General features: G+C 43.6%; 2 protein-coding genes across 2 annotated transcripts; both read right to left on the bottom strand.

Moving 5' to 3' along the window:
• Nucleotides 1-111: 111 nt before the first annotated feature.
• On the bottom strand, nt 112-15,957 carry LOC122971898. The gene is made up of 41 exons (XM_044338639.1): nt 15,862-15,957; nt 15,377-15,539; nt 14,992-15,260; nt 14,736-14,881; nt 14,320-14,647; nt 13,835-13,997; nt 13,450-13,718; nt 13,194-13,339; nt 12,778-13,105; nt 12,293-12,455; nt 11,908-12,176; nt 11,652-11,797; nt 11,236-11,563; nt 10,751-10,913; nt 10,366-10,634; nt 10,110-10,255; nt 9,694-10,021; nt 9,209-9,371; nt 8,824-9,092; nt 8,568-8,713; nt 8,152-8,479; nt 7,667-7,829; nt 7,282-7,550; nt 7,026-7,171; nt 6,610-6,937; nt 6,125-6,287; nt 5,740-6,008; nt 5,484-5,629; nt 5,068-5,395; nt 4,583-4,745; nt 4,198-4,466; nt 3,942-4,087; nt 3,526-3,853; nt 3,039-3,201; nt 2,654-2,922; nt 2,398-2,543; nt 2,024-2,309; nt 1,740-1,911; nt 1,383-1,648; nt 1,165-1,274; nt 112-1,033 (listed from the first exon to the last, which is right to left on the bottom strand). The coding sequence occupies exons 1-41, from the start codon at nt 15,875-15,877 to the stop codon at nt 773-775; spliced, it is 8,937 nt and encodes a 2,978-aa protein (XP_044194574.1). The 5' UTR covers nt 15,878-15,957; the 3' UTR covers nt 112-772.
• LOC122971723 (transmembrane protease serine 9-like) lies at nt 15,947-22,225 on the bottom strand (the record flags this gene model as incomplete). Its single annotated transcript, XM_044338467.1, has 17 exons — nt 22,169-22,225; nt 21,693-21,855; nt 21,308-21,576; nt 21,052-21,197; nt 20,636-20,963; nt 20,003-20,165; nt 19,621-19,889; nt 19,365-19,510; nt 18,949-19,276; nt 18,462-18,624; nt 18,078-18,346; nt 17,822-17,967; nt 17,406-17,733; nt 16,919-17,081; nt 16,534-16,802; nt 16,278-16,423; nt 15,947-16,189 (listed from the first exon to the last, which is right to left on the bottom strand). Coding segments are annotated over exons 1-17 (3,555 nt in total), but the record flags the coding sequence as incomplete, so codon positions are not given.
• Nucleotides 22,226-22,348: the final 123 nt, after the last annotated feature.

The following is a 22,348-nucleotide window of genomic DNA, read 5'->3' as shown; positions in this document are numbered from 1 at the left end:
TCTTTTTTTTGCTCTGTTTTGCTGACCACTCTCTCCATGTGCTTGAGTCCAAGATGGATTGAGTAATGTGAACTATTCTGTCTTAATTTGTGATCACATGATTACTTTTGCTTATGGTTACCTAGATAAAGGGGGTGGCTCATTTTACCCACTGGCTATATTTACCCCGTTCTCCCCTACTGTACAACTGCTGAAATACAAGGTGTAATGCTTAAGAGCAGGGACCTTACTTGCATGAGATAAATGTGTATTTGATACCACTTTTATTGACAATGTGAGCTGTTTTGTTTTTAAATACATTTTAAAATATGCAACGTTGTGTTCTGAATGTATAAAAAAGACATATTTGATGCTTCATCAATGTTTATTTCATATATGATTAAAATCACAGTTTTTTGGAAAATTGACCTTATACAAAGTTCAATGTGAATTTTTTGTGTAGAAAGAAAACAGAGGTATAATTGAGTAGAGCATAAATAACAAAGGTTGTCCTTCATTTAAGCGGATTCAGTGGAACATTTTGGAACTGACATTGTCTTCTAAAATAATTCATCATATTACAGAAAAATATCTTTTATTGTTAAAAAAATATAAACATCTTTGGCCTTATGATGCAACATTTTCTTCAATATTTTTCTTCTATTTGACCTGTGTTACTGTACGTGTGTTTACAGAATATAAGTGAGGCTTATGAGGAGTGTTTAAAGTGGTCAATCAACTTGACTTTTAAGTGCAATAATGAATTGCTTCAAGCATCCCTTTGACAACAGACCTAACAGCTTGACAACAGGAATATAGAGGTAATGGGTAAAAAGAAGGACAGGAATGAGGACATGGAGAAACCTGCTGCTCCTCCTGTGGCGGCAGGAGAAGGCATGTTGCCCACTGCCTCCTTTAAGAATGACCCGAATCTTGAAGTTTTGGCAAAGATCTGAACGTCTGCGCGGAGAGATTTGCTTCCACCTTTTGTTACAACAGCCAACTGGAACCAAGATGAATCTGACTTGCATAGCAGAGGGCCACCCTGATCACCCTGTAAATGTAAAAACAGATACATGAAACATGATCATTGATCATCCAAATCTGAAAACACAAACATCTACAAACTTCTGACACAATGAAAAACAAAGTTTAGAAACTGGTGGATGGGAAAAATTGTTTTACCTGCTGAATGTCCATGGTATACGTGCAAATGTTCTCTGAGTTAGAAACGTTCCCACAATTTGTTACTTGAGTTTCAATTTCCCGAAGACTTGTGCCAGCTCTGTCAGTGCCTAAAAAAATCCCATTTACTCATATGAATACAAACAGTCCACAAAGTACAAAGTAACTCTTGAAGATCTACTGAAATTAAACTTCTCATACAAACAATATGAACTTACCTGTGCTCTTGCTCCCCGTCCCCCAGCCTGCCATCCAGCATTGACTTCCAGCAGGGAAAGATCTGGCATTGCTAATGTCCACACACACAGGCTGGATATAATCACTGTAACTGACTGTTTTAGCCAGCTGCAGCAGTGCAATGTTAGGACCGGTCATTTTGGTCACTGTAATTTTCACAACGTCCTGAGACATCTCATACTCTTCTGAGCCATCCACTAGTCGTGGGCCCAGAAACACGCTCCACTCCCCGACGTTTGGATTGGGGCTGTAGGGAGCATAAATGGCACCCTTAGAAATAAATGTCCATTTCTTAATGTCTTACATAAATAGAGAATACAAAGAGCCTGTACACTTACACAGAGAAGCACTGGGCAGAAGTGAGGACAAAGTTGTCAGCGATGAGGGTTCCTCCACAAGTGTAGACCCCATTTTTGTGGAGACTCACCATCCAGGGCCACATTCCTCCGGGTACAACGCCACTGTCACCCACCTCACGACTGTTCATAGGAGCAAGACCACAAACTGACCCTTTTTGAGAAAATGGAGCAAATTAAAAAGGAGAAAAATACACATACAGAAGAAAAAAGTAAAAGTGGAAAAACATGAAACAATTATTTTCGAGCTGATGAAGGACACTCACTTGCCGGACTGGTTACAATTTGGGTAGGTATACTTGGTCTTTTTGTTGGTGAAGCTGGAAGGTGAGGACAGGTGTAGCTGCTGTCAGCATCCAGCCCAATGGAGCTGAACTGGACAAAGCCTGGCTTATCAGATGTGATGTGGGAGTTGATCCAGGACTGGTAACTGGACACTCTGGAGTAGACTCCTGGCAGATTGGGCCGAGCACAGCCAAAACCAAAACTAACGATTCCAGACTGGACCCAGACAGAGCCCTGCTGGTTCACCATTGGACCTCCTGAGTCACCCTGAGGAAAAGGAGAGGGAACGTCTCAGAATCTCAGAAAATCTTGAATACATTTACCAACCAGTGACAAATGAAATAAAGTTTGCTACCTGACAAGAGTCTTTGCCTCCTGCCAGAACACCAGCACAGATCATGTTGTCTGTGACTGTGCCGACTCCATTGAGACAGTTACACTGTCTGTTTCCCAGAACTGGCACCTCCACTTCTTGTAGAGTTTTAGGGAAGGGTAATGAAACTGAGGAAACAACAAGAAGAGAAACAAATCACACATCGTCCTACAGATTTTACATCACTTGAACACTGCACTAAAAGAAAACAGTTTGTCAGCAACTCAAGCAGACTCACCTCCCTCCTTGACTGCTCCCCAGCCAGTGACCCAGCTATCAGTGCCGTTGTTGAACACACTGCTACTGGCTGCCAGACACACAGGTCTGATGTAGTCTGTGAATTCGACTGGTGAGGAGAGTCTGAGCAGAGCGATGTCGTTGTTGTTGGTGTCGCTGTCATAGTTTGGATGCAAAATGATTCTGGCAACAGTTCTGGACACTTCGTTTGGGTTTTTGCCCTGCAGGTTCTGACGACCGAGAGAAACCGTCCATCTATATGTACTTGTACTGAAGTAAAAATGACAAAATGCATTGGTTTTAAGAAGAACCTGGGCTTAAGGGGTTTGTAACTCATAGACTGAAACACAGAAAAATGTATTCTTTATTATATTCATGTTATTCACCTGGAGAAGCAGTGAGCAGCAGACATCACCCACTCTCTGTTGATGAGGGAACCACCACAAATATGGCCGCCAAATCTCTGCAGACTAGCCTGCCAGGGCCAACTCCCTGCTGGAGCATCTTCACCTCCAACTATCCTGGTGTTCAGCGGAGTGATGCCACACACTGGAAAGAACGTGCTCTAATAATAAGTGGATCTTTAAGCATAAATGCTCATTCATACAAAATATATACAGAATATACTGGAACTACATAAAGTGCAGATCTACACTATTTACAATCAAATGTTATTCTCTGAAAATCTAAAATTGAAAATGATCGTTTTGATAATTTGATAAAGTCACCATGTGACACTGCTGTCTGCATGGGTGTAAATTTTCATAGTACCGCAGGAGGCACCAAAGGTGTGAATTTTCAAATTGTAAGGCAAAAGTGGATAAGTGACATGCAAATTTAGAATACTTTGCTTACTTTGGTCAGGTTACTTACATTCAGCACTTAACATGCTGGATACTGCTTCTGCGGTTGTAACATCTGGTCCTGCTGTGCTAGTAGCATCAGTAGTAGTAATAGTGATGACAGGAGGCGGCAGGCCAGGACAGGTGTAGCTGCTGTCAGCATCCAGCCCACTGGAGCTGAACTGGACAAAGCCTGGCTTATCAGATGTGATGTGGGAGTTGATCCAGGACTGGTAACTGGACACTCTGGAGTAGACTCCTGGCAAATTGGGCCGAGCACAGCCAAAACCAAAACTAACGATTCCAGACTGGACCCAGACAGAGCCCTGCTGGTTCACCATTGGACCTCCTGAGTCACCCTGAGGAAAAGGAGAGGGAACGTCTCAGAATCTCAGAAAATCTTGAATACATTTACCAACCAGTGACAAATGAAATAAAGTTTGCTACCTGACAAGAGTCTTTGCCTCCTGCCAGAACACCAGCACAGATCATGTTGTCTGTGACTGTGCCGACTCCATTGAGACAGTTACACTGTCTGTTTCCCAGAACTGGCACCTCCACTTCTTGTAGAGTTTTAGGGAAGGGTAATGAAACTGAGGAAACAACAAGAAGAGAAACAAATCACACATCGTCCTACAGATTTTACATCACTTGAACACTGCACTAAAAGAAAACAGTTTGTCAGCAACTCAAGCAGACTCACCTCCCTCCTTGACTGCTCCCCAGCCAGTGACCCAGCTATCAGTACCGTTGTTGAACACACTGCTACTGGCTGCCAGACACACAGGTCTGATGTAGTCTGTGAATTCGACTGGTGAGGAGAGTCTGAGCAGAGCGATGTCGTTGTTGTTGGTGTCGCTGTCATAGTTTGGATGCAAAATGATTCTGGCAACAGTTCTGGACACTTCGTTTGGGTTTTTGCCCTGCAGGTTCTGACGACCGAGAGAAACCGTCCATCTATATGTACTTGTACTGAAGTAAAAATGACAAAATGCATTGGTTTTAAGAAGAACCTGGGCTTAAGGGGTTTGTAACTCATAGACTGAAACACAGAAAAATGTATTCTTTATTATATTCATGTTATTCACCTGAAGAAGCAGTGAGCAGCAGACATCACCCACTCTCTGTTGATGAGGGAACCACCACAAATATGGCCGCCAAATCTCTGCAGACTAGCCTGCCAGGGCCAACTCCCTGCTGGAGCATCTTCACCTCCAACTATCCTGGTGTTCAGCGGAGTGATGCCACACACTGGAAAGAACGTGCTCTAATAATAAGTGGATCTTTAAGCATAAATGCTCATTCATACAAAATATATACAGAATATACTGGAACTACATAAAGTGCAGATCTACACTATTTACAATCAAATGTTATTCTCTGAAAATCTAAAATTGAAAATGATCGTTTTGATAATTTGATAGTCACTATGTGACACTGCTGTCTGCATGGGTGTAAATTTTCATAGTACGGCAGGAGGCACCAAAGGTGTGAATTTTCAAATTGTAAGGCAAAAGTGGATAAGTGACATGCAAATTTAGAATACTTTGCTTACTTTGGTCAGGTTACTTACATTCAGCACTTAACATGCTGGATACTGCTTCTGCGGTTGTAACATCTGGTCCTGCTGTACTAGTAGCATCAGTAGTAGTAATAGTGATGACAGGAGGTGGCAGGCCAGGACAGGTGTAACTGCTGTCAGCATCCAGCCCACTGGAGCTGAACTGGACAAAGCCTGGCTTATCAGATGTGATGTGGGAGTTGATCCAGGACTGGTAACTGGACACTCTGGAGTAGACTCCTGGCAGATTGGGCCGAGCACAGCCAAAACCAAAACTAACGATTCCAGACTGGACCCAGACAGAGCCCTGCTGGTTCACCATTGGACCTCCTGAGTCACCCTGAGGAAAAGGAGAGGGAACGTCTCAGAATCTCAGAAAATCTTGAATACATTTACCAACCAGTGACAAATGAAATAAAGTTTGCTACCTGACAAGAGTCTTTGCCTCCTGCCAGAACACCAGCACAGATCATGTTGTCTGTGACTGTGCCGACTCCATTGAGACAGTTACACTGTCTGTTTCCCAGAACTGGCACCTCCACTTCTTGTAGAGTTTTAGGGAAGGGTAATGAAACTGAGGAAACAACAAGAAGAGAAACAAATCACACATCGTCCTACAGATTTTACATCACTTGAACACTGCACTAAAAGAAAACAGTTTGTCAGCAACTCAAGCAGACTCACCTCCCTCCTTGACTGCTCCCCAGCCAGTGACCCAGCTATCAGTGCCGTTGTTGAACACACTGCTACTGGCTGCCAGACACACAGGTCTGATGTAGTCTGTGAATTCGACTGGTGAGGAGAGTCTGAGCAGAGCGATGTCGTTGTTGTTGGTGTCGCTGTCATAGTTTGGATGCAAAATGATTCTGGCAACAGTTCTGGACACTTCGTTTGGGTTTTTGCCCTGCAGGTTCTGACGACCGAGAGAAACCTTCCATCTATATGTACTTGTACTGAAGTAAAAATGACAAAATGCATTGGTTTTAATAAGAACGTGGGATAAAAGTGTTTGTAACTCATAGACTGAAACACAGAAAAATGTATTCTTTATTATATTCATGTTATTCACCTGGAGAAGCAGTGAGCAGCAGACATCACCCACTCTCTGTTGATGAGGGAACCACCACAAATATGGCCGCCAAATCTCTGCAGACTAGCCTGCCAGGGCCAACTCCCTGCTGGAGCATCTTCACCTCCAACTATCCTGGTGTTCAGCGGAGTGATGCCACACACTGGAAAGAACGTGCTCTAATAATAAGTGGATCTTTAAGCATAAATGCTCATTCATACAAAATATATACAGAATATACTGGAACTACATAAAGTGCAGATCTACACTATTTACAATCAAATGTTATTCTCTGAAAATCTAAAATTGAAAATGATCGTTTTGATAATTTGATAGTCACTATGTGACACTGCTGTCTGCATGGGTGTAAATTTTCATAGTACGGCAGGAGGCACCAAAGGTGTGAATTTTCAAATTGTAAGGCAAAAGTGGATAAGTGACATGCAAATTTAGAATACTTTGCTTACTTTGGTCAGGTTACTTACATTCAGCACTTAACATGCTGGATACTGCTTCTGCGGTTGTAACATCTGGTCCTGCTGTACTAGTAGCATCAGTAGTAGTAATAGTGATGACAGGAGGTGGCAGGCCAGGACAGGTGTAACTGCTGTCAGCATCCAGCCCACTGGAGCTGAACTGGACAAAGCCTGGCTTATCAGATGTGATGTGGGAGTTGATCCAGGACTGGTAACTGGACACTCTGGAGTAGACTCCTGGCAGATTGGGCCGAGCACAGCCAAAACCAAAACTAACGATTCCAGACTGGACCCAGACAGAGCCCTGCTGGTTCACCATTGGACCTCCTGAGTCACCCTGAGGAAAAGGAGAGGGAACGTCTCAGAATCTCAGAAAATCTTGAATACATTTACCAACCAGTGACAAATGAAATAAAGTTTGCTACCTGACAAGAGTCTTTGCCTCCTGCCAGAACACCAGCACAGATCATGTTGTCTGTGACTGTGCCGACTCCATTGAGACAGTTACACTGTCTGTTTCCCAGAACTGGCACCTCCACTTCTTGTAGAGTTTTAGGGAAGGGTAATGAAACTGAGGAAACAACAAGAAGAGAAACAAATCACACATCGTCCTACAGATTTTACATCACTTGAACACTGCACTAAAAGAAAACAGTTTGTCAGCAACTCAAGCAGACTCACCTCCCTCCTTGACTGCTCCCCAGCCAGTGACCCAGCTATCAGTGCCGTTGTTGAACACACTGCTACTGGCTGCCAGACACACAGGTCTGATGTAGTCTGTGAATTTGACTGGTGAGGAGAGTCTGAGCAGAGCGATGTCGTTGTTGTTGGTGTCGCTGTCATAGTCTGGATGCAAAATGATTCTGGCAACAGTTCTGGACACTTCGTTTGGGTTTTTGCCCTGCAGGTTCTGACGACCGAGAGAAACCTTCCATCTATATGTACTTGTACTGAAGTAAAAATGACAAAATGCATTGGTTTTAATAAGAACCTGGGATAAAAGTGTTTGTAACTCATAGACTGAAACACAGAAAAATGTATTCTTTATTATATTCATGTTATTCACCTGGAGAAGCAGTGAGCAGCAGACATCACCCACTCTCTGTTGATGAGGGAACCACCACAAATATGGCCGCCAAATCTCTGCAGACTAGCCTGCCAGGGCCAACTCCCTGCTGGAGCATCTTCACCTCCAACTATCCTGGTGTTCAGCGGAGTGATGCCACACACTGGAAAGAACGTGCTCTAATAATAAGTGGATCTTTAAGCATAAATGCTCATTCATACAAAATATATACAGAATATACTGGAACTACATAAAGTGCAGATCTACACTATTTACAATCAAATGTTATTCTCTGAAAATCTAAAATTGAAAATGATCGTTTTGATAATTTGATAGTCACTATGTGACACTGCTGTCTGCATGGGTGTAAATTTTCATAGTACGGCAGGAGGCACCAAAGGTGTGAATTTTCAAATTGTAAGGCAAAAGTGGATAAGTGACATGCAAATTTAGAATACTTTGCTTACTTTGGTCAGGTTACTTACATTCAGCACTTAACATGCTGGATACTGCTTCTGCGGTTGTAACATCTGGTCCTGCTGTACTAGTAGCATCAGTAGTAGTAATAGTGATGACAGGAGGTGGCAGGCCAGGACAGGTGTAACTGCTGTCAGCATCCAGCCCACTGGAGCTGAACTGGACAAAGCCTGGCTTATCAGATGTGATGTGGGAGTTGATCCAGGACTGGTAACTGGACACTCTGGAGTAGACTCCTGGCAGATTGGGCCGAGCACAGCCAAAACCAAAACTAACGATTCCAGACTGGACCCAGACAGAGCCCTGCTGGTTCACCATTGGACCTCCTGAGTCACCCTGAGGAAAAGGAGAGGGAACGTCTCAGAATCTCAGAAAATCTTGAATACATTTACCAACCAGTGACAAATGAAATAAAGTTTGCTACCTGACAAGAGTCTTTGCCTCCTGCCAGAACACCAGCACAGATCATGTTGTCTGTGACTGTGCCGACTCCATTGAGACAGTTACACTGTCTGTTTCCCAGAACTGGCACCTCCACTTCTTGTAGAGTTTTAGGGAAGGGTAATGAAACTGAGGAAACAACAAGAAGAGAAACAAATCACACATCGTCCTACAGATTTTACATCACTTGAACACTGCACTAAAAGAAAACAGTTTGTCAGCAACTCAAGCAGACTCACCTCCCTCCTTGACTGCTCCCCAGCCAGTGACCCAGCTATCAGTGCCGTTGTTGAACACACTGCTACTGGCTGCCAGACACACAGGTCTGATGTAGTCTGTGAATTCGACTGGTGAGGAGAGTCTGAGCAGAGCGATGTCGTTGTTGTTGGTGTCGCTGTCATAGTTTGGATGCAAAATGATTCTGGCAACAGTTCTGGACACTTCGTTTGGGTTTTTGCCCTGCAGGTTCTGACGACCGAGAGAAACCGTCCATCTATATGTACTTGTACTGAAGTAAAAATGACAAAATGCATTGGTTTTAAGAAGAACCTGGGCTTAAGGGGTTTGTAACTCATAGACTGAAACACAGAAAAATGTATTCTTTATTATATTCATGTTATTCACCTGGAGAAGCAGTGAGCAGCAGACATCACCCACTCTCTGTTGATGAGGGAACCACCACAAATATGGCCGCCAAATCTCTGCAGACTAGCCTGCCAGGGCCAACTCCCTGCTGGAGCATCTTCACCTCCAACTATCCTGGTGTTCAGCGGAGTGATGCCACACACTGGAAAGAACGTGCTCTAATAATAAGTGGATCTTTAAGCATAAATGCTCATTCATACAAAATATATACAGAATATACTGGAACTACATAAAGTGCAGATCTACACTATTTACAATCAAATGTTATTCTCTGAAAATCTAAAATTGAAAATGATCGTTTTGATAATTTGATAGTCACTATGTGACACTGCTGTCTGCATGGGTGTAAATTTTCATAGTACGGCAGGAGGCACCAAAGGTGTGAATTTTCAAATTGTAAGGCAAAAGTGGATAAGTGACATGCAAATTTAGAATACTTTGCTTACTTTGGTCAGGTTACTTACATTCAGCACTTAACATGCTGGATACTGCTTCTGCGGTTGTAACATCTGGTCCTGCTGTGCTAGTAGCATCAGTAGTAGTAATAGTGATGACAGGAGGCGGCAGGCCAGGACAGGTGTAGCTGCTGTCAGCATCCAGCCCACTGGAGCTGAACTGGACAAAGCCTGGCTTATCAGATGTGATGTGGGAGTTGATCCAGGACTGGTAACTGGACACTCTGGAGTAGACTCCTGGCAAATTGGGCCGAGCACAGCCAAAACCAAAACTAACGATTCCAGACTGGACCCAGACAGAGCCCTGCTGGTTCACCATTGGACCTCCTGAGTCACCCTGAGGAAAAGGAGAGGGAACGTCTCAGAATCTCAGAAAATCTTGAATACATTTACCAACCAGTGACAAATGAAATAAAGTTTGCTACCTGACAAGAGTCTTTGCCTCCTGCCAGAACACCAGCACAGATCATGTTGTCTGTGACTGTGCCGACTCCATTGAGACAGTTACACTGTCTGTTTCCCAGAACTGGCACCTCCACTTCTTGTAGAGTTTTAGGGAAGGGTAATGAAACTGAGGAAACAACAAGAAGAGAAACAAATCACACATCGTCCTACAGATTTTACATCACTTGAACACTGCACTAAAAGAAAACAGTTTGTCAGCAACTCAAGCAGACTCACCTCCCTCCTTGACTGCTCCCCAGCCAGTGACCCAGCTATCAGTGCCGTTGTTGAACACACTGCTACTGGCTGCCAGACACACAGGTCTGATGTAGTCTGTGAATTCGACTGGTGAGGAGAGTCTGAGCAGAGCGATGTCGTTGTTGTTGGTGTCGCTGTCATAGTTTGGATGCAAAATGATTCTGGCAACAGTTCTGGACACTTCGTTTGGGTTTTTGCCCTGCAGGTTCTGACGACCGAGAGAAACCGTCCATCTATATGTACTTGTACTGAAGTAAAAATGACAAAATGCATTGGTTTTAATAAGAACCTGGGATAAAAGTGTTTGTAACTCATAGACTGAAACACAGAAAAATGTATTCTTTATTATATTCATGTTATTCACCTGGAGAAGCAGTGAGCAGCAGACATCACCCATTCTCTGTTGATGAGGGAACCACCACAAATATGGCTGCCAAATCTCTGCAGACTAGCCTGCCAGGGCCAACTCCCTGCTGGAGCATCTTCACCTCCAACTATCCTGGTGTTCAGCGGAGTGATGCCACACACTGGAAAGAACGTGCTCTAATAATAAGTGGATCTTTAAGCATAAATGCTCATTCATACAAAATATATACAGAATTTACTGGAACTACATAAAGTGCAGATCTACACTATTTACAATCAAATGTTATTCTCTGAAAATCTAAAATTGAAAATGATCGTTTTGATAATTTGATAGTCACTATGTGACACTGCTGTCTGCATGGGTGTAAATTTTCATAGTACGGCAGGAGGCACCAAAGGTGTGAATTTTCAAATTGTAAGGCAAAAGTGGATAAGTGACATGCAAATTTAGAATACTTTGCTTACTTTGGTCAGGTTACTTACATTCAGCACTTAACATGCTGGATACTGCTTCTGCGGTTGTAACATCTGGTCCTGCTGTACTAGTAGCATCAGTAGTAGTAATAGTGATGACAGGAGGTGGCAGGCCAGGACAGGTGTAGCTGCTGTCAGCATCCAGCCCACTGGAGCTGAACTGGACAAAGCCTGGCTTATCAGATGTGATGTGGGAGTTGATCCAGGACTGGTAACTGGACACTCTGGAGTAGACTCCTGGCAGATTGGGCCGAGCACAGCCAAAACCAAAACTAACGATTCCAGACTGGACCCAGACAGAGCCCTGCTGGTTCACCATTGGACCTCCTGAGTCACCCTGAGGAAAAGGAGAGGGAACGTCTCAGAATCTCAGAAAATCTTGAATACATTTACCAACCAGTGACAAATGAAATAAAGTTTGCTACCTGACAAGAGTCTTTGCCTCCTGCCAGAACACCAGCACAGATCATGTTGTCTGTGACTGTGCCGACTCCATTGAGACAGTTACACTGTCTGTTTCCCAGAACTGGCACCTCCACTTCTTGTAGAGTTTTAGGGAAGGGTAATGAAACTGAGGAAACAACAAGAAGAGAAACAAATCACACATCGTCCTACAGATTTTACATCACTTGAACACTGCACTAAAAGAAAACAGTTTGTCAGCAACTCAAGCAGACTCACCTCCCTCCTTGACTGCTCCCCAGCCAGTGACCCAGCTATCAGTGCCGTTGTTGAACACACTGCTACTGGCTGCCAGACACACAGGTCTGATGTAGTCTGTGAATTCGACTGGTGAGGAGAGTCTGAGCAGAGCGATGTCGTTGTTGTTGGTGTCGCTGTCATAGTTTGGATGCAAAATGATTCTGGCAACAGTTCTGGACACTTCGTTTGGGTTTTTGCCCTGCAGGTTCTGACGACCGAGAGAAACCGTCCATCTATATGTACTTGTACTGAAGTAAAAATGACAAAATGCATTGGTTTTAATAAGAACCTGGGATAAAAGTGTTTGTAACTCATAGACTGAAACACAGAAAAATGTATTCTTTATTATATTCATGTTATTCACCTGGAGAAGCAGTGAGCAGCAGACATCACCCATTCTCTGTTGATGAGGGAACCACCACAAATATGGCTGCCAAATCTCTGCAGACTAGCCTGCCAGGGCCAACTCCCTGCTGGAGCATCTTCACCTCCAACTATCCTGGTGTTCAGCGGAGTGATGCCACACACTGGAAAGAACGTGCTCTAATAATAAGTGGATCTTTAAGCATAAATGCTCATTCATACAAAATATATACAGAATTTACTGGAACTACATAAAGTGCAGATCTACACTATTTACAATCAAATGTTATTCTCTGAAAATCTAAAATTGAAAATGATCGTTTTGATAATTTGATAGTCACTATGTGACACTGCTGTCTGCATGGGTGTAAATTTTCATAGTACGGCAGGAGGCACCAAAGGTGTGAATTTTCAAATTGTAAGGCAAAAGTGGATAAGTGACATGCAAATTTAGAATACTTTGCTTACTTTGGTCAGGTTACTTACATTCAGCACTTAACATGCTGGATACTGCTTCTGCGGTTGTAACATCTGGTCCTGCTGTACTAGTAGCATCAGTAGTAGTAATAGTGATGACAGGAGGTGGCAGGCCAGGACAGGTGTAGCTGCTGTCAGCATCCAGCCCACTGGAGCTGAACTGGACAAAGCCTGGCTTATCAGATGTGATGTGGGAGTTGATCCAGGACTGGTAACTGGACACTCTGGAGTAGACTCCTGGCAGATTGGGCCGAGCACAGCCAAAACCAAAACTAACGATTCCAGACTGGACCCAGACAGAGCCCTGCTGGTTCACCATTGGACCTCCTGAGTCACCCTGAGGAAAAGGAGAGGGAACGTCTCAGAATCTCAGAAAATCTTGAATACATTTACCAACCAGTGACAAATGAAATAAAGTTTGCTACCTGACAAGAGTCTTTGCCTCCTGCCAGAACACCAGCACAGATCATGTTGTCTGTGACTGTGCCGACTCCATTGAGACAGTTACACTGTCTGTTTCCCAGAACTGGCACCTCCACTTCTTGTAGAGTTTTAGGGAAGGGTAATGAAACTGAGGAAACAACAAGAAGAGAAACAAATCACACATCGTCCTACAGATTTTACATCACTTGAACACTGCACTAAAAGAAAACAGTTTGTCAGCAACTCAAGCAGACTCACCTCCCTCCTTGACTGCTCCCCAGCCAGTGACCCAGCTATCAGTGCCGTTGTTGAACACACTGCTACTGGCTGCCAGACACACGGGTCTGATGTAGTCTGTGAATTCGACTGGTGAGGAGAGTCTGAGCAGAGCGATGTCGTTGTTGTTGGTGTCGCTGTCATAGTTTGGATGCAAAATGATTCTGGCAACAGTTCTGGACACTTCGTTTGGGTTTTTGCCCTGCAGGTTCTGACGACCGAGAGAAACCGTCCATCTATATGTACTTGTACTGAAGTAAAAATGACAAAATGCATTGGTTTTAATAAGAACCTGGGATAAAAGTGTTTGTAACTCATAGACTGAAACACAGAAAAATGTATTCTTTATTATATTCATGTTATTCACCTGGAGAAGCAGTGAGCAGCAGACATCACCCATTCTCTGTTGATGAGGGAACCACCACAAATATGGCTGCCAAATCTCTGCAGACTAGCCTGCCAGGGCCAACTCCCTGCTGGAGCATCTTCACCTCCAACTATCCTGGTGTTCAGCGGAGTGATGCCACACACTGGAAAGAACGTGCTCTAATAATAAGTGGATCTTTAAGCATAAATGCTCATTCATACAAAATATATACAGAATTTACTGGAACTACATAAAGTGCAGATCTACACTATTTACAATCAAATGTTATTCTCTGAAAATCTAAAATTGAAAATGATCGTTTTGATAATTTGATAGTCACTATGTGACACTGCTGTCTGCATGGGTGTAAATTTTCATAGTACGGCAGGAGGCACCAAAGGTGTGAATTTTCAAATTGTAAGGCAAAAGTGGATAAGTGACATGCAAATTTAGAATACTTTGCTTACTTTGGTCAGGTTACTTACATTCAGCACTTAACATGCTGGATACTGCTTCTGCGGTTGTAACATCTGGTCCTGCTGTACTAGTAGCATCAGTAGTAGTAATAGTGATGACAGGAGGTGGCAGGCCAGGACAGGTGTAGCTGCTGTCAGCATCCAGCCCACTGGAGCTGAACTGGACAAAGCCTGGCTTATCAGATGTGATGTGGGAGTTGATCCAGGACTGGTAACTGGACACTCTGGAGTAGACTCCTGGCAGATTGGGCCGAGCACAGCCAAAACCAAAACTAACGATTCCAGACTGGACCCAGACAGAGCCCTGCTGGTTCACCATTGGACCTCCTGAGTCACCCTGAGGAAAAGGAGAGGGAACGTCTCAGAATCTCAGAAAATCTTGAATACATTTACCAACCAGTGACAAATGAAATAAAGTTTGCTACCTGACAAGAGTCTTTGCCTCCTGCCAGAACACCAGCACAGATCATGTTGTCTGTGACTGTGCCGACTCCATTGAGACAGTTACACTGTCTGTTTCCCAGAACTGGCACCTCCACTTCTTGTAGAGTTTTAGGGAAGGGTAATGAAACTGAGGAAACAACAAGAAGAGAAACAAATCACACATCGTCCTACAGATTTTACATCACTTGAACACTGCACTAAAAGAAAACAGTTTGTCAGCAACTCAAGCAGACTCACCTCCCTCCTTGACTGCTCCCCAGCCAGTGACCCAGCTATCAGTGCCGTTGTTGAACACACTGCTACTGGCTGCCAGACACACAGGTCTGATGTAGTCTGTGAATTCGACTGGTGAGGAGAGTCTGAGCAGAGCGATGTCGTTGTTGTTGGTGTCGCTGTCATAGTTTGGATGCAAAATGATTCTGGCAACAGTTCTGGACACTTCGTTTGGGTTTTTGCCCTGCAGGTTCTGACGACCGAGAGAAACCGTCCATCTATATGTACTTGTACTGAAGTAAAAATGACAAAATGCATTGGTTTTAATAAGAACCTGGGATAAAAGTGTTTGTAACTCATAGACTGAAACACAGAAAAATGTATTCTTTATTATATTCATGTTATTCACCTGGAGAAGCAGTGAGCAGCAGACATCACCCATTCTCTGTTGATGAGGGAACCACCACAAATATGGCTGCCAAATCTCTGCAGACTAGCCTGCCAGGGCCAACTCCCTGCTGGAGCATCTTCACCTCCAACTATCCTGGTGTTCAGCGGAGTGATGCCACACACTGGAAAGAACGTGCTCTAATAATAAGTGGATCTTTAAGCATAAATGCTCATTCATACAAAATATATACAGAATTTACTGGAACTACATAAAGTGCAGATCTACACTATTTACAATCAAATGTTATTCTCTGAAAATCTAAAATTGAAAATGATCGTTTTGATAATTTGATAGTCACTATGTGACACTGCTGTCTGCATGGGTGTAAATTTTCATAGTACGGCAGGAGGCACCAAAGGTGTGAATTTTCAAATTGTAAGGCAAAAGTGGATAAGTGACATGCAAATTTAGAATACTTTGCTTACTTTGGTCAGGTTACTTACATTCAGCACTTAACATGCTGGATACTGCTTCTGCGGTTGTAACATCTGGTCCTGCTGTACTAGTAGCATCAGTAGTAGTAATAGTGATGACAGGAGGTGGCAGGACAGGACAGGTGTAGCTGCTGTCAGCATCCAGCCCACTGGAGCTGAACTGGACAAAGCCTGGCTTATCAGATGTGATGTGGGAGTTGATCCAGGACTGGTAACTGGACACTCTGGAGTAGACTCCTGGCAGATTGGGCCGAGCACAGCCAAAACCAAAACTAACGATTCCAGACTGGACCCAGACAGAGCCCTGCTGGTTCACCATTGGACCTCCTGAGTCACCCTGAGGAAAAGGAGAGGGAACGTCTCAGAATCTCAGAAAATCTTGAATACATTTACCAACCAGTGACAAATGAAATAAAGTTTGCTACCTGACAAGAGTCTTTGCCTCCTGCCAGAACACCAGCACAGATCATGTTGTCTGTGACTGTGCCGACTCCATTGAGACAGTTACACTGTCTGTTTCCCAGAACTGGCACCTCCACTTCTTGTAGAGTTTTAGGGAAGGGTAATGAAACTGAGGAAACAACAAGAAGAGAAACAAATCACACATCATCCTACAGATTTTACATCACTTGAACACTGCACTAAAAGAAAACAGTTTGTCAGCAACTCAAGCAGACTCACCTCCCTCCTTGACTGCTCCCCAGCCAGTGACCCAGCTATCAGTGCCGTTGTTGAACACACTGCTACTGGCTGCCAGACACACAGGTCTGATGTAGTCTGTGAATTCGACTGGTGAGGAGAGTCTGAGCAGAGCGATGTCGTTGTTGTTGGTGTCGCTGTCATAGTTTGGATGCAAAATGATTCTGGCAACAGTTCTGGACACTTCGTTTGGGTTTTTGCCCTGCAGGTTCTGACGACCGAGAGAAACCGTCCATCTATATGTACTTGTACTGAAGTAAAAATGACAAAATGCATTGGTTTTAATAAGAACCTGGGCTTAAGGGGTTTGTAACTCATAGACTGAAACACAGAAAAATGTATTCTTTATTATATTCATGTTATTCACCTGGAGAAGCAGTGAGCAGCAGACATCACCCACTCTCTGTTGATGAGGGAACCACCACAAATATGGCCGCCAAATCTCTGCAGACTAGCCTGCCAGGGCCAACTCCCTGCTGGAGCATCTTCACCTCCAACTATCCTGGTGTTCAGCGGAGTGATGCCACACACTGGAAAGAACGTGCTCTAATAATAAGTGGATCTTTAAGCATAAATGCTCATTCATACAAAATATATACAGAATATACTGGAACTACATAAAGTGCAGATCTACACTATTTACAATCAAATGTTATTCTCTGAAAATCTAAAATTGAAAATGATCGTTTTGATAATTTGATAAAGTCACTATGTGACACTGCTGTCTGCATGGGTGTAAATTTTCATAGTACGGCAGGAGGCACCAAAGGTGTGAATTTTCAAATTGTAAGGCAAAAGTGGATAAGTGACATGCAAATTTAGAATACTTTGCTTACTTTGGTCAGGTTACTTACATTCAGCACTTAACATGCTGGATACTGCTTCTGCGGTTGTAACATCTGGTCCTGCTGTACTAGTAGCATCAGTAGTAGTAATAGTGATGACAGGAGGTGGCAGGCCAGGACAGGTGTAGCTGCTGTCAGCATCCAGCCCACTGGAGCTGAACTGGACAAAGCCTGGCTTATCAGATGTGATGTGGGAGTTGATCCAGGACTGGTAACTGGACACTCTGGAGTAGACTCCTGGCAGATTGGGCCGAGCACAGCCAAAACCAAAACTAACGATTCCAGACTGGACCCAGACAGAGCCCTGCTGGTTCACCATTGGACCTCCTGAGTCACCCTGAGGAAAAGGAGAGGGAACGTCTCAGAATCTCAGAAAATCTTGAATACATTTACCAACCAGTGACAAATGAAATAAAGTTTGCTACCTGACAAGAGTCTTTGCCTCCTGCCAGAACACCAGCACAGATCATGTTGTCTGTGACTGTGCCGACTCCATTGAGACAGTTACACTTTCTGTTTCCCAGAACTGGCACCTCCACTTCTTGTAGAGTTTTAGGGAAGGGTAATGAAACTGAGGAAACAACAAGAAGAGAAACAAATCACACATCGTCCTACAGATTTTAAATCACTTGAACACTGCACTAAAAGAAAACAGTTTGTCAGCAACTCAAGCAGACTCACCTCCCTCCTTGACTGCTCCCCAGCCAGTGACCCAGCTATCAGTGCCGTTGTTGAACACACTGCTACTGGCTGCCAGACACACAGGTCTGATGTAGTCTGTGAATTCGACTGGTGAGGAGAGTCTGAGCAGAGCGATGTCGTTGTTGTTGGTGTCGCTGTCATAGTTTGGATGCAAAATGATTCTGGCAACAGTTCTGGACACTTCGTTTGGGTTTTTGCCCTGCAGGTTCTGACGACCGAGAGAAACCTTCCATCTATATGTACTTGTACTGAAGTAAAAATGACAAAATGCATTGGTTTTAATAAGAACCTGGGCTTAAGGGGTTTGTAACTCATAGACTGAAACACAGAAAATGTATTCTTTATTATATTCATGTTATTCACCTGGAGAAGCAGTGAGCAGCAGACATCACCCACTCTCTGTTGATGAGGGAACCACCACAAATATGGCCGCCAAATCTCTGCAGACTAGCCTGCCAGGGCCAACTCCCTGCTGGAGCATCTTCACCTCCAACTATCCTGGTGTTCAGCGGAGTGATGCCACACACTGGAAAGAACGTGCTCTAATAATAAGTGGATCTTTAAGCATAAATGCTCATTCATACAAAATATATACAGAATATACTGGAACTACATAAAGTGCAGATCTACACTATTTACAATCAAATGTTATTCTCTGAAAATCTAAAATTGAAAATGATCGTTTTGATAATTTGATAAAGTCACCATGTGACACTGCTGTCTGCATGGGTGTAAATTTTCCTAGTACCACAGGAGGCACCAAAGGTGTGAATTTTCAAATTGTAAGGCAAAAGTGGATAAGTGACATGCAAATTTAGAATACTTTGCTTACTTTGGTCAGGTTACTTACATTCAGCACTTAACATGCTGGATACTGCTTCTGCGGTTGTAACATCTGGTCCTGCTGTACTAGTAGCATCAGTAGTAGTAATAGTGATGACAGGAGGTGGCAGGCCAGGACAGGTGTAGCTGCTGTCAGCATCCAGCCCACTGGAGCTGAACTGGACAAAGCCTGGCTTATCACATGTGATGTGGGAGTCGATCCAGTAATGGTAACTGGACACTCTGGAGTAGACTCCTGGCAGATTGGGCCGAGCACAGCCAAAACTAACACTAACGATTCCAGACTGGACCCAGACAGAGCCCTGCTGGTTCACCATTGGACCTCCTGAGTCACCCTGAGGAAAAGGAGAGGGAACGTCTCAGAATCTCAGAAAATCTTGAATACATTTACCAACCAGTGACAAATGAAATAAAGTTTGCTACCTGACAAGAGTCTTTGCCTCCTGCCAGAACACCAGCACAGATCATGTTGTCTGTGACTGTGCCGACTCCATTGAAACAGTTACACTGTCTGTTTCCCAGAACTGGCACCTCCACTTCTTGTAGAGTTTTAGGGAAGGGTAATGAAACTGAGGAAACAACAAGAAGAGAAACAAATCACACATCATCCTACAGATTTCACATCACGTGAACACTGCACTAAAAGAAAACAGTTTGTCAGCAACTCAAGCAGACTCACCTCTCTCCTTGACTGCTCCCCAGCCAGTGACCCAGCTATCAGTACCGTTGTTGAGCACACTTCTACTGGCTGCCAGACACACAGGTCTGATGTAGTCTGTGAATTCAACCAGTGAGGAGAGTCTGAGCAGAGCGATGTCATTGTTGTTGGTGTTGTTGTCATAGTTTGGATGTAAAATGATTCTGGCAACAGTTCTGGACACTTCATTTGGGTTTTTGCCCTGCAGATTCTGACGACCGAGAGAAACCTGCCATCCAGAAATACTGGTACTAAAGTAAAAATGACAAAATGGATTGGTTTTAATAGGAACATTGGCTAAAAGTGTTTCCAAAGTACAGATTGAAACACAGTAAAAATCCTTTATCATATTAGAGTTACCCACCTGGAGAAGCAGTGAGCAGCAGACATTACCCACTCTCTGTTGATGAGAGAACCACCACAAAGATGGTTGCCAAATCTCTGCAGACTAGCCTGCCAGGGCCAACTTCCTGCTGGAGCATCTTCACCTCCAACTACCCTGGTGTTCAGCGGAGTGATGCCACACACTGAAAAGAACGTGCTCTAATAATAAGTGGATCTTAAAGTAACCATACTGACTCATACACAAATATGTACAGAGTTTACTTCAATTACATAAAGCCTGGGTGTTCATTAGTTACAAATATATAGTAGTATCCCAAAATCTTAAATTCAAACTGAACATCTTGATAATTTGTTAAAGTCACCTTGTGACATGGTTGTCTTACAGTATGTCATTTTTCATACAATCAATGAGGGATCCAAAGACGTGCATTTTCGATTTTTATGAATAGTGACTTTAAATTGCTGAAAGGAACAATCAGTGTAGGCTTGAAAAAGAACATCTGCACAAATCTGAGGCTCAACCAGGTGAAGTTGATTGGACATTCAAAATATTCATACTTTTTTGAATTGTTGGTTGATCATCAATTAGTTCTATGAACAAGGGATAGAATGACATGCATAGTCACACTACTATGGTAGACAGGTTACTTACATTCAGCACTTGACATGATGGATACTGGATCTGTGGTTGTAACATCTGGTCCTGCTGTACCAGTAGCATCAGTAGTAGTAATAGTGATGACAAGAGGTGGCAGGCCAGGACAAGTGTAGCTGCTGTCAGCATCCAGCCCACTGGAGCTGAACTGGACAAAGCCCGGCTTATCAGATGTGATGTGGGAGTTGATCCAGGACTGGTAACTGGACACTCTGGAGTAGACTCCTGGCAGATTGGGCCGAGCACAGCCAAAACCAAAACTAACGATTCCAGACTGGACCCAGACAGAGCCCTGCTGGTTCACCATTGGACCTCCTGAGTCACCCTGAGGAAAAGGAGAGGGAACGTCTCAGAATCTCAGAAAATCTTGAATACATTTACCAACCAGTGACAAATGAAATAAAGTTTGCTACCTGACAAGAGTCTTTGCCCCCTGCCAGAACACCAGCACAGATCATGTTGTCTGTGACTGTGCCGACTCCATTGAGACAGTTACACTGTCTGTTTCCCAGAACTGGCACCTCCACTTCTTGTAGAGTTTTAGGGAAGGGTAATGAAACTGAGGAAACAACAAGAAGAGAAACAAATCACACATCGTCCTACAGATTTTACATCACTTGAACACTGCACTAAAAGAAAACAGTTTGTCAGCAACTCAAGCAGACTCACCTCCCTCCTTGACTGCTCCCCAGCCAGTGACCCAGCTATCAGTGCCGTTGTTGAACACACTGCTACTGGCTGCCAGACACACAGGTCTGATGTAGTCTGTGAATTCGACTGGTGAGGAGAGTCTGAGCAGAGCGATGTCGTTGTTGTTGGTGTCGCTGTCATAGTTTGGATGCAAAATGATTCTGGCAACAGTTCTGGACACTTCGTTTGGGTTTTTGCCCTGCAGGTTCTGACGACCGAGAGAAACCGTCCATCTATATGTACTTGTACTGAAGTAAAAATGACAAAATGCATTGGTTTTAATAAGAACCTGGGATAAAAGTGTTTGTAACTCATAGACTGAAACACAGAAAAATGTATTCTTTATTATATTCATGTTATTCACCTGGAGAAGCAGTGAGCAGCAGACATCACCCACTCTCTGTTGATGAGGGAACCACCACAAATATGGCCGCCAAATCTCTGCAGACTAGCCTGCCAGGGCCAACTCCCTGCTGGAGCATCTTCACCTCCAACTATCCTGGTGTTCAGCGGAGTGATGCCACACACTGGAAAGAACGTGCTCTAATAATAAGTGGATCTTTAAGCATAAATGCTCATTCATACAAAATATACTGGAACTACATAAAGTGCAGATCTACACTATTTACAATCAATTGTTATTCTCTGAAAATCTAAAATTGAAAATGATCGTTTTGATAATTTGATAAAGTCACTATGTGACACTGCTGTCTGCATGGGTGTAAATTTTCATAATACCACAGGAGGCACCAAAGGTGTGAATTTTCAAATTGTGAGGCAAAAGTGGATAAGTGACATGCAAATTTAGAATACTTTGCTTACTTTGGTCAGGTTACTTACATTCAGCACTTAACATGCTGGATACTGCTTCTGCGGTTGTAACATCTGGTCCTGCTGTAGCAGCTGAAATTACATATTGTGCGTTTAAATGCAGATATAGAAACTCTGAAAGCAACACGTGGTATACTGCACCAATGTTCCCCTGGAGTGTCTCATTTTTCTACAAACAGGAAACAGAAT

Source organism: Thunnus albacares, chromosome 20, assembly GCF_914725855.1.
Source record: "Thunnus albacares chromosome 20, fThuAlb1.1, whole genome shotgun sequence".
NCBI lineage: Eukaryota > Metazoa > Chordata > Actinopteri > Scombriformes > Scombridae > Thunnus > Thunnus albacares.
The sequence above is the reverse complement of the archived record's forward strand: the minus strand, read 5'-3'. Positions and strand labels throughout refer to the sequence as shown.

Bases quoted from the DNA above. Each gene is read 5' to 3' on its own strand.
- LOC122971898 (XM_044338639.1), bottom strand. The intron at 14,648-14,735 runs GTAGCAAACTTT...CCTTTTCCTCAG, and splicing joins GAGGCAAAGACTCTTGTCAG to GGTGACTCAGGAGGTCCAAT. The intron at 1,912-2,023 runs GTGAGTGTCCTT...TTTCTCAAAAAG, and splicing joins AATTGTAACCAGTCCGGCAA to GGTCAGTTTGTGGTCTTGCT.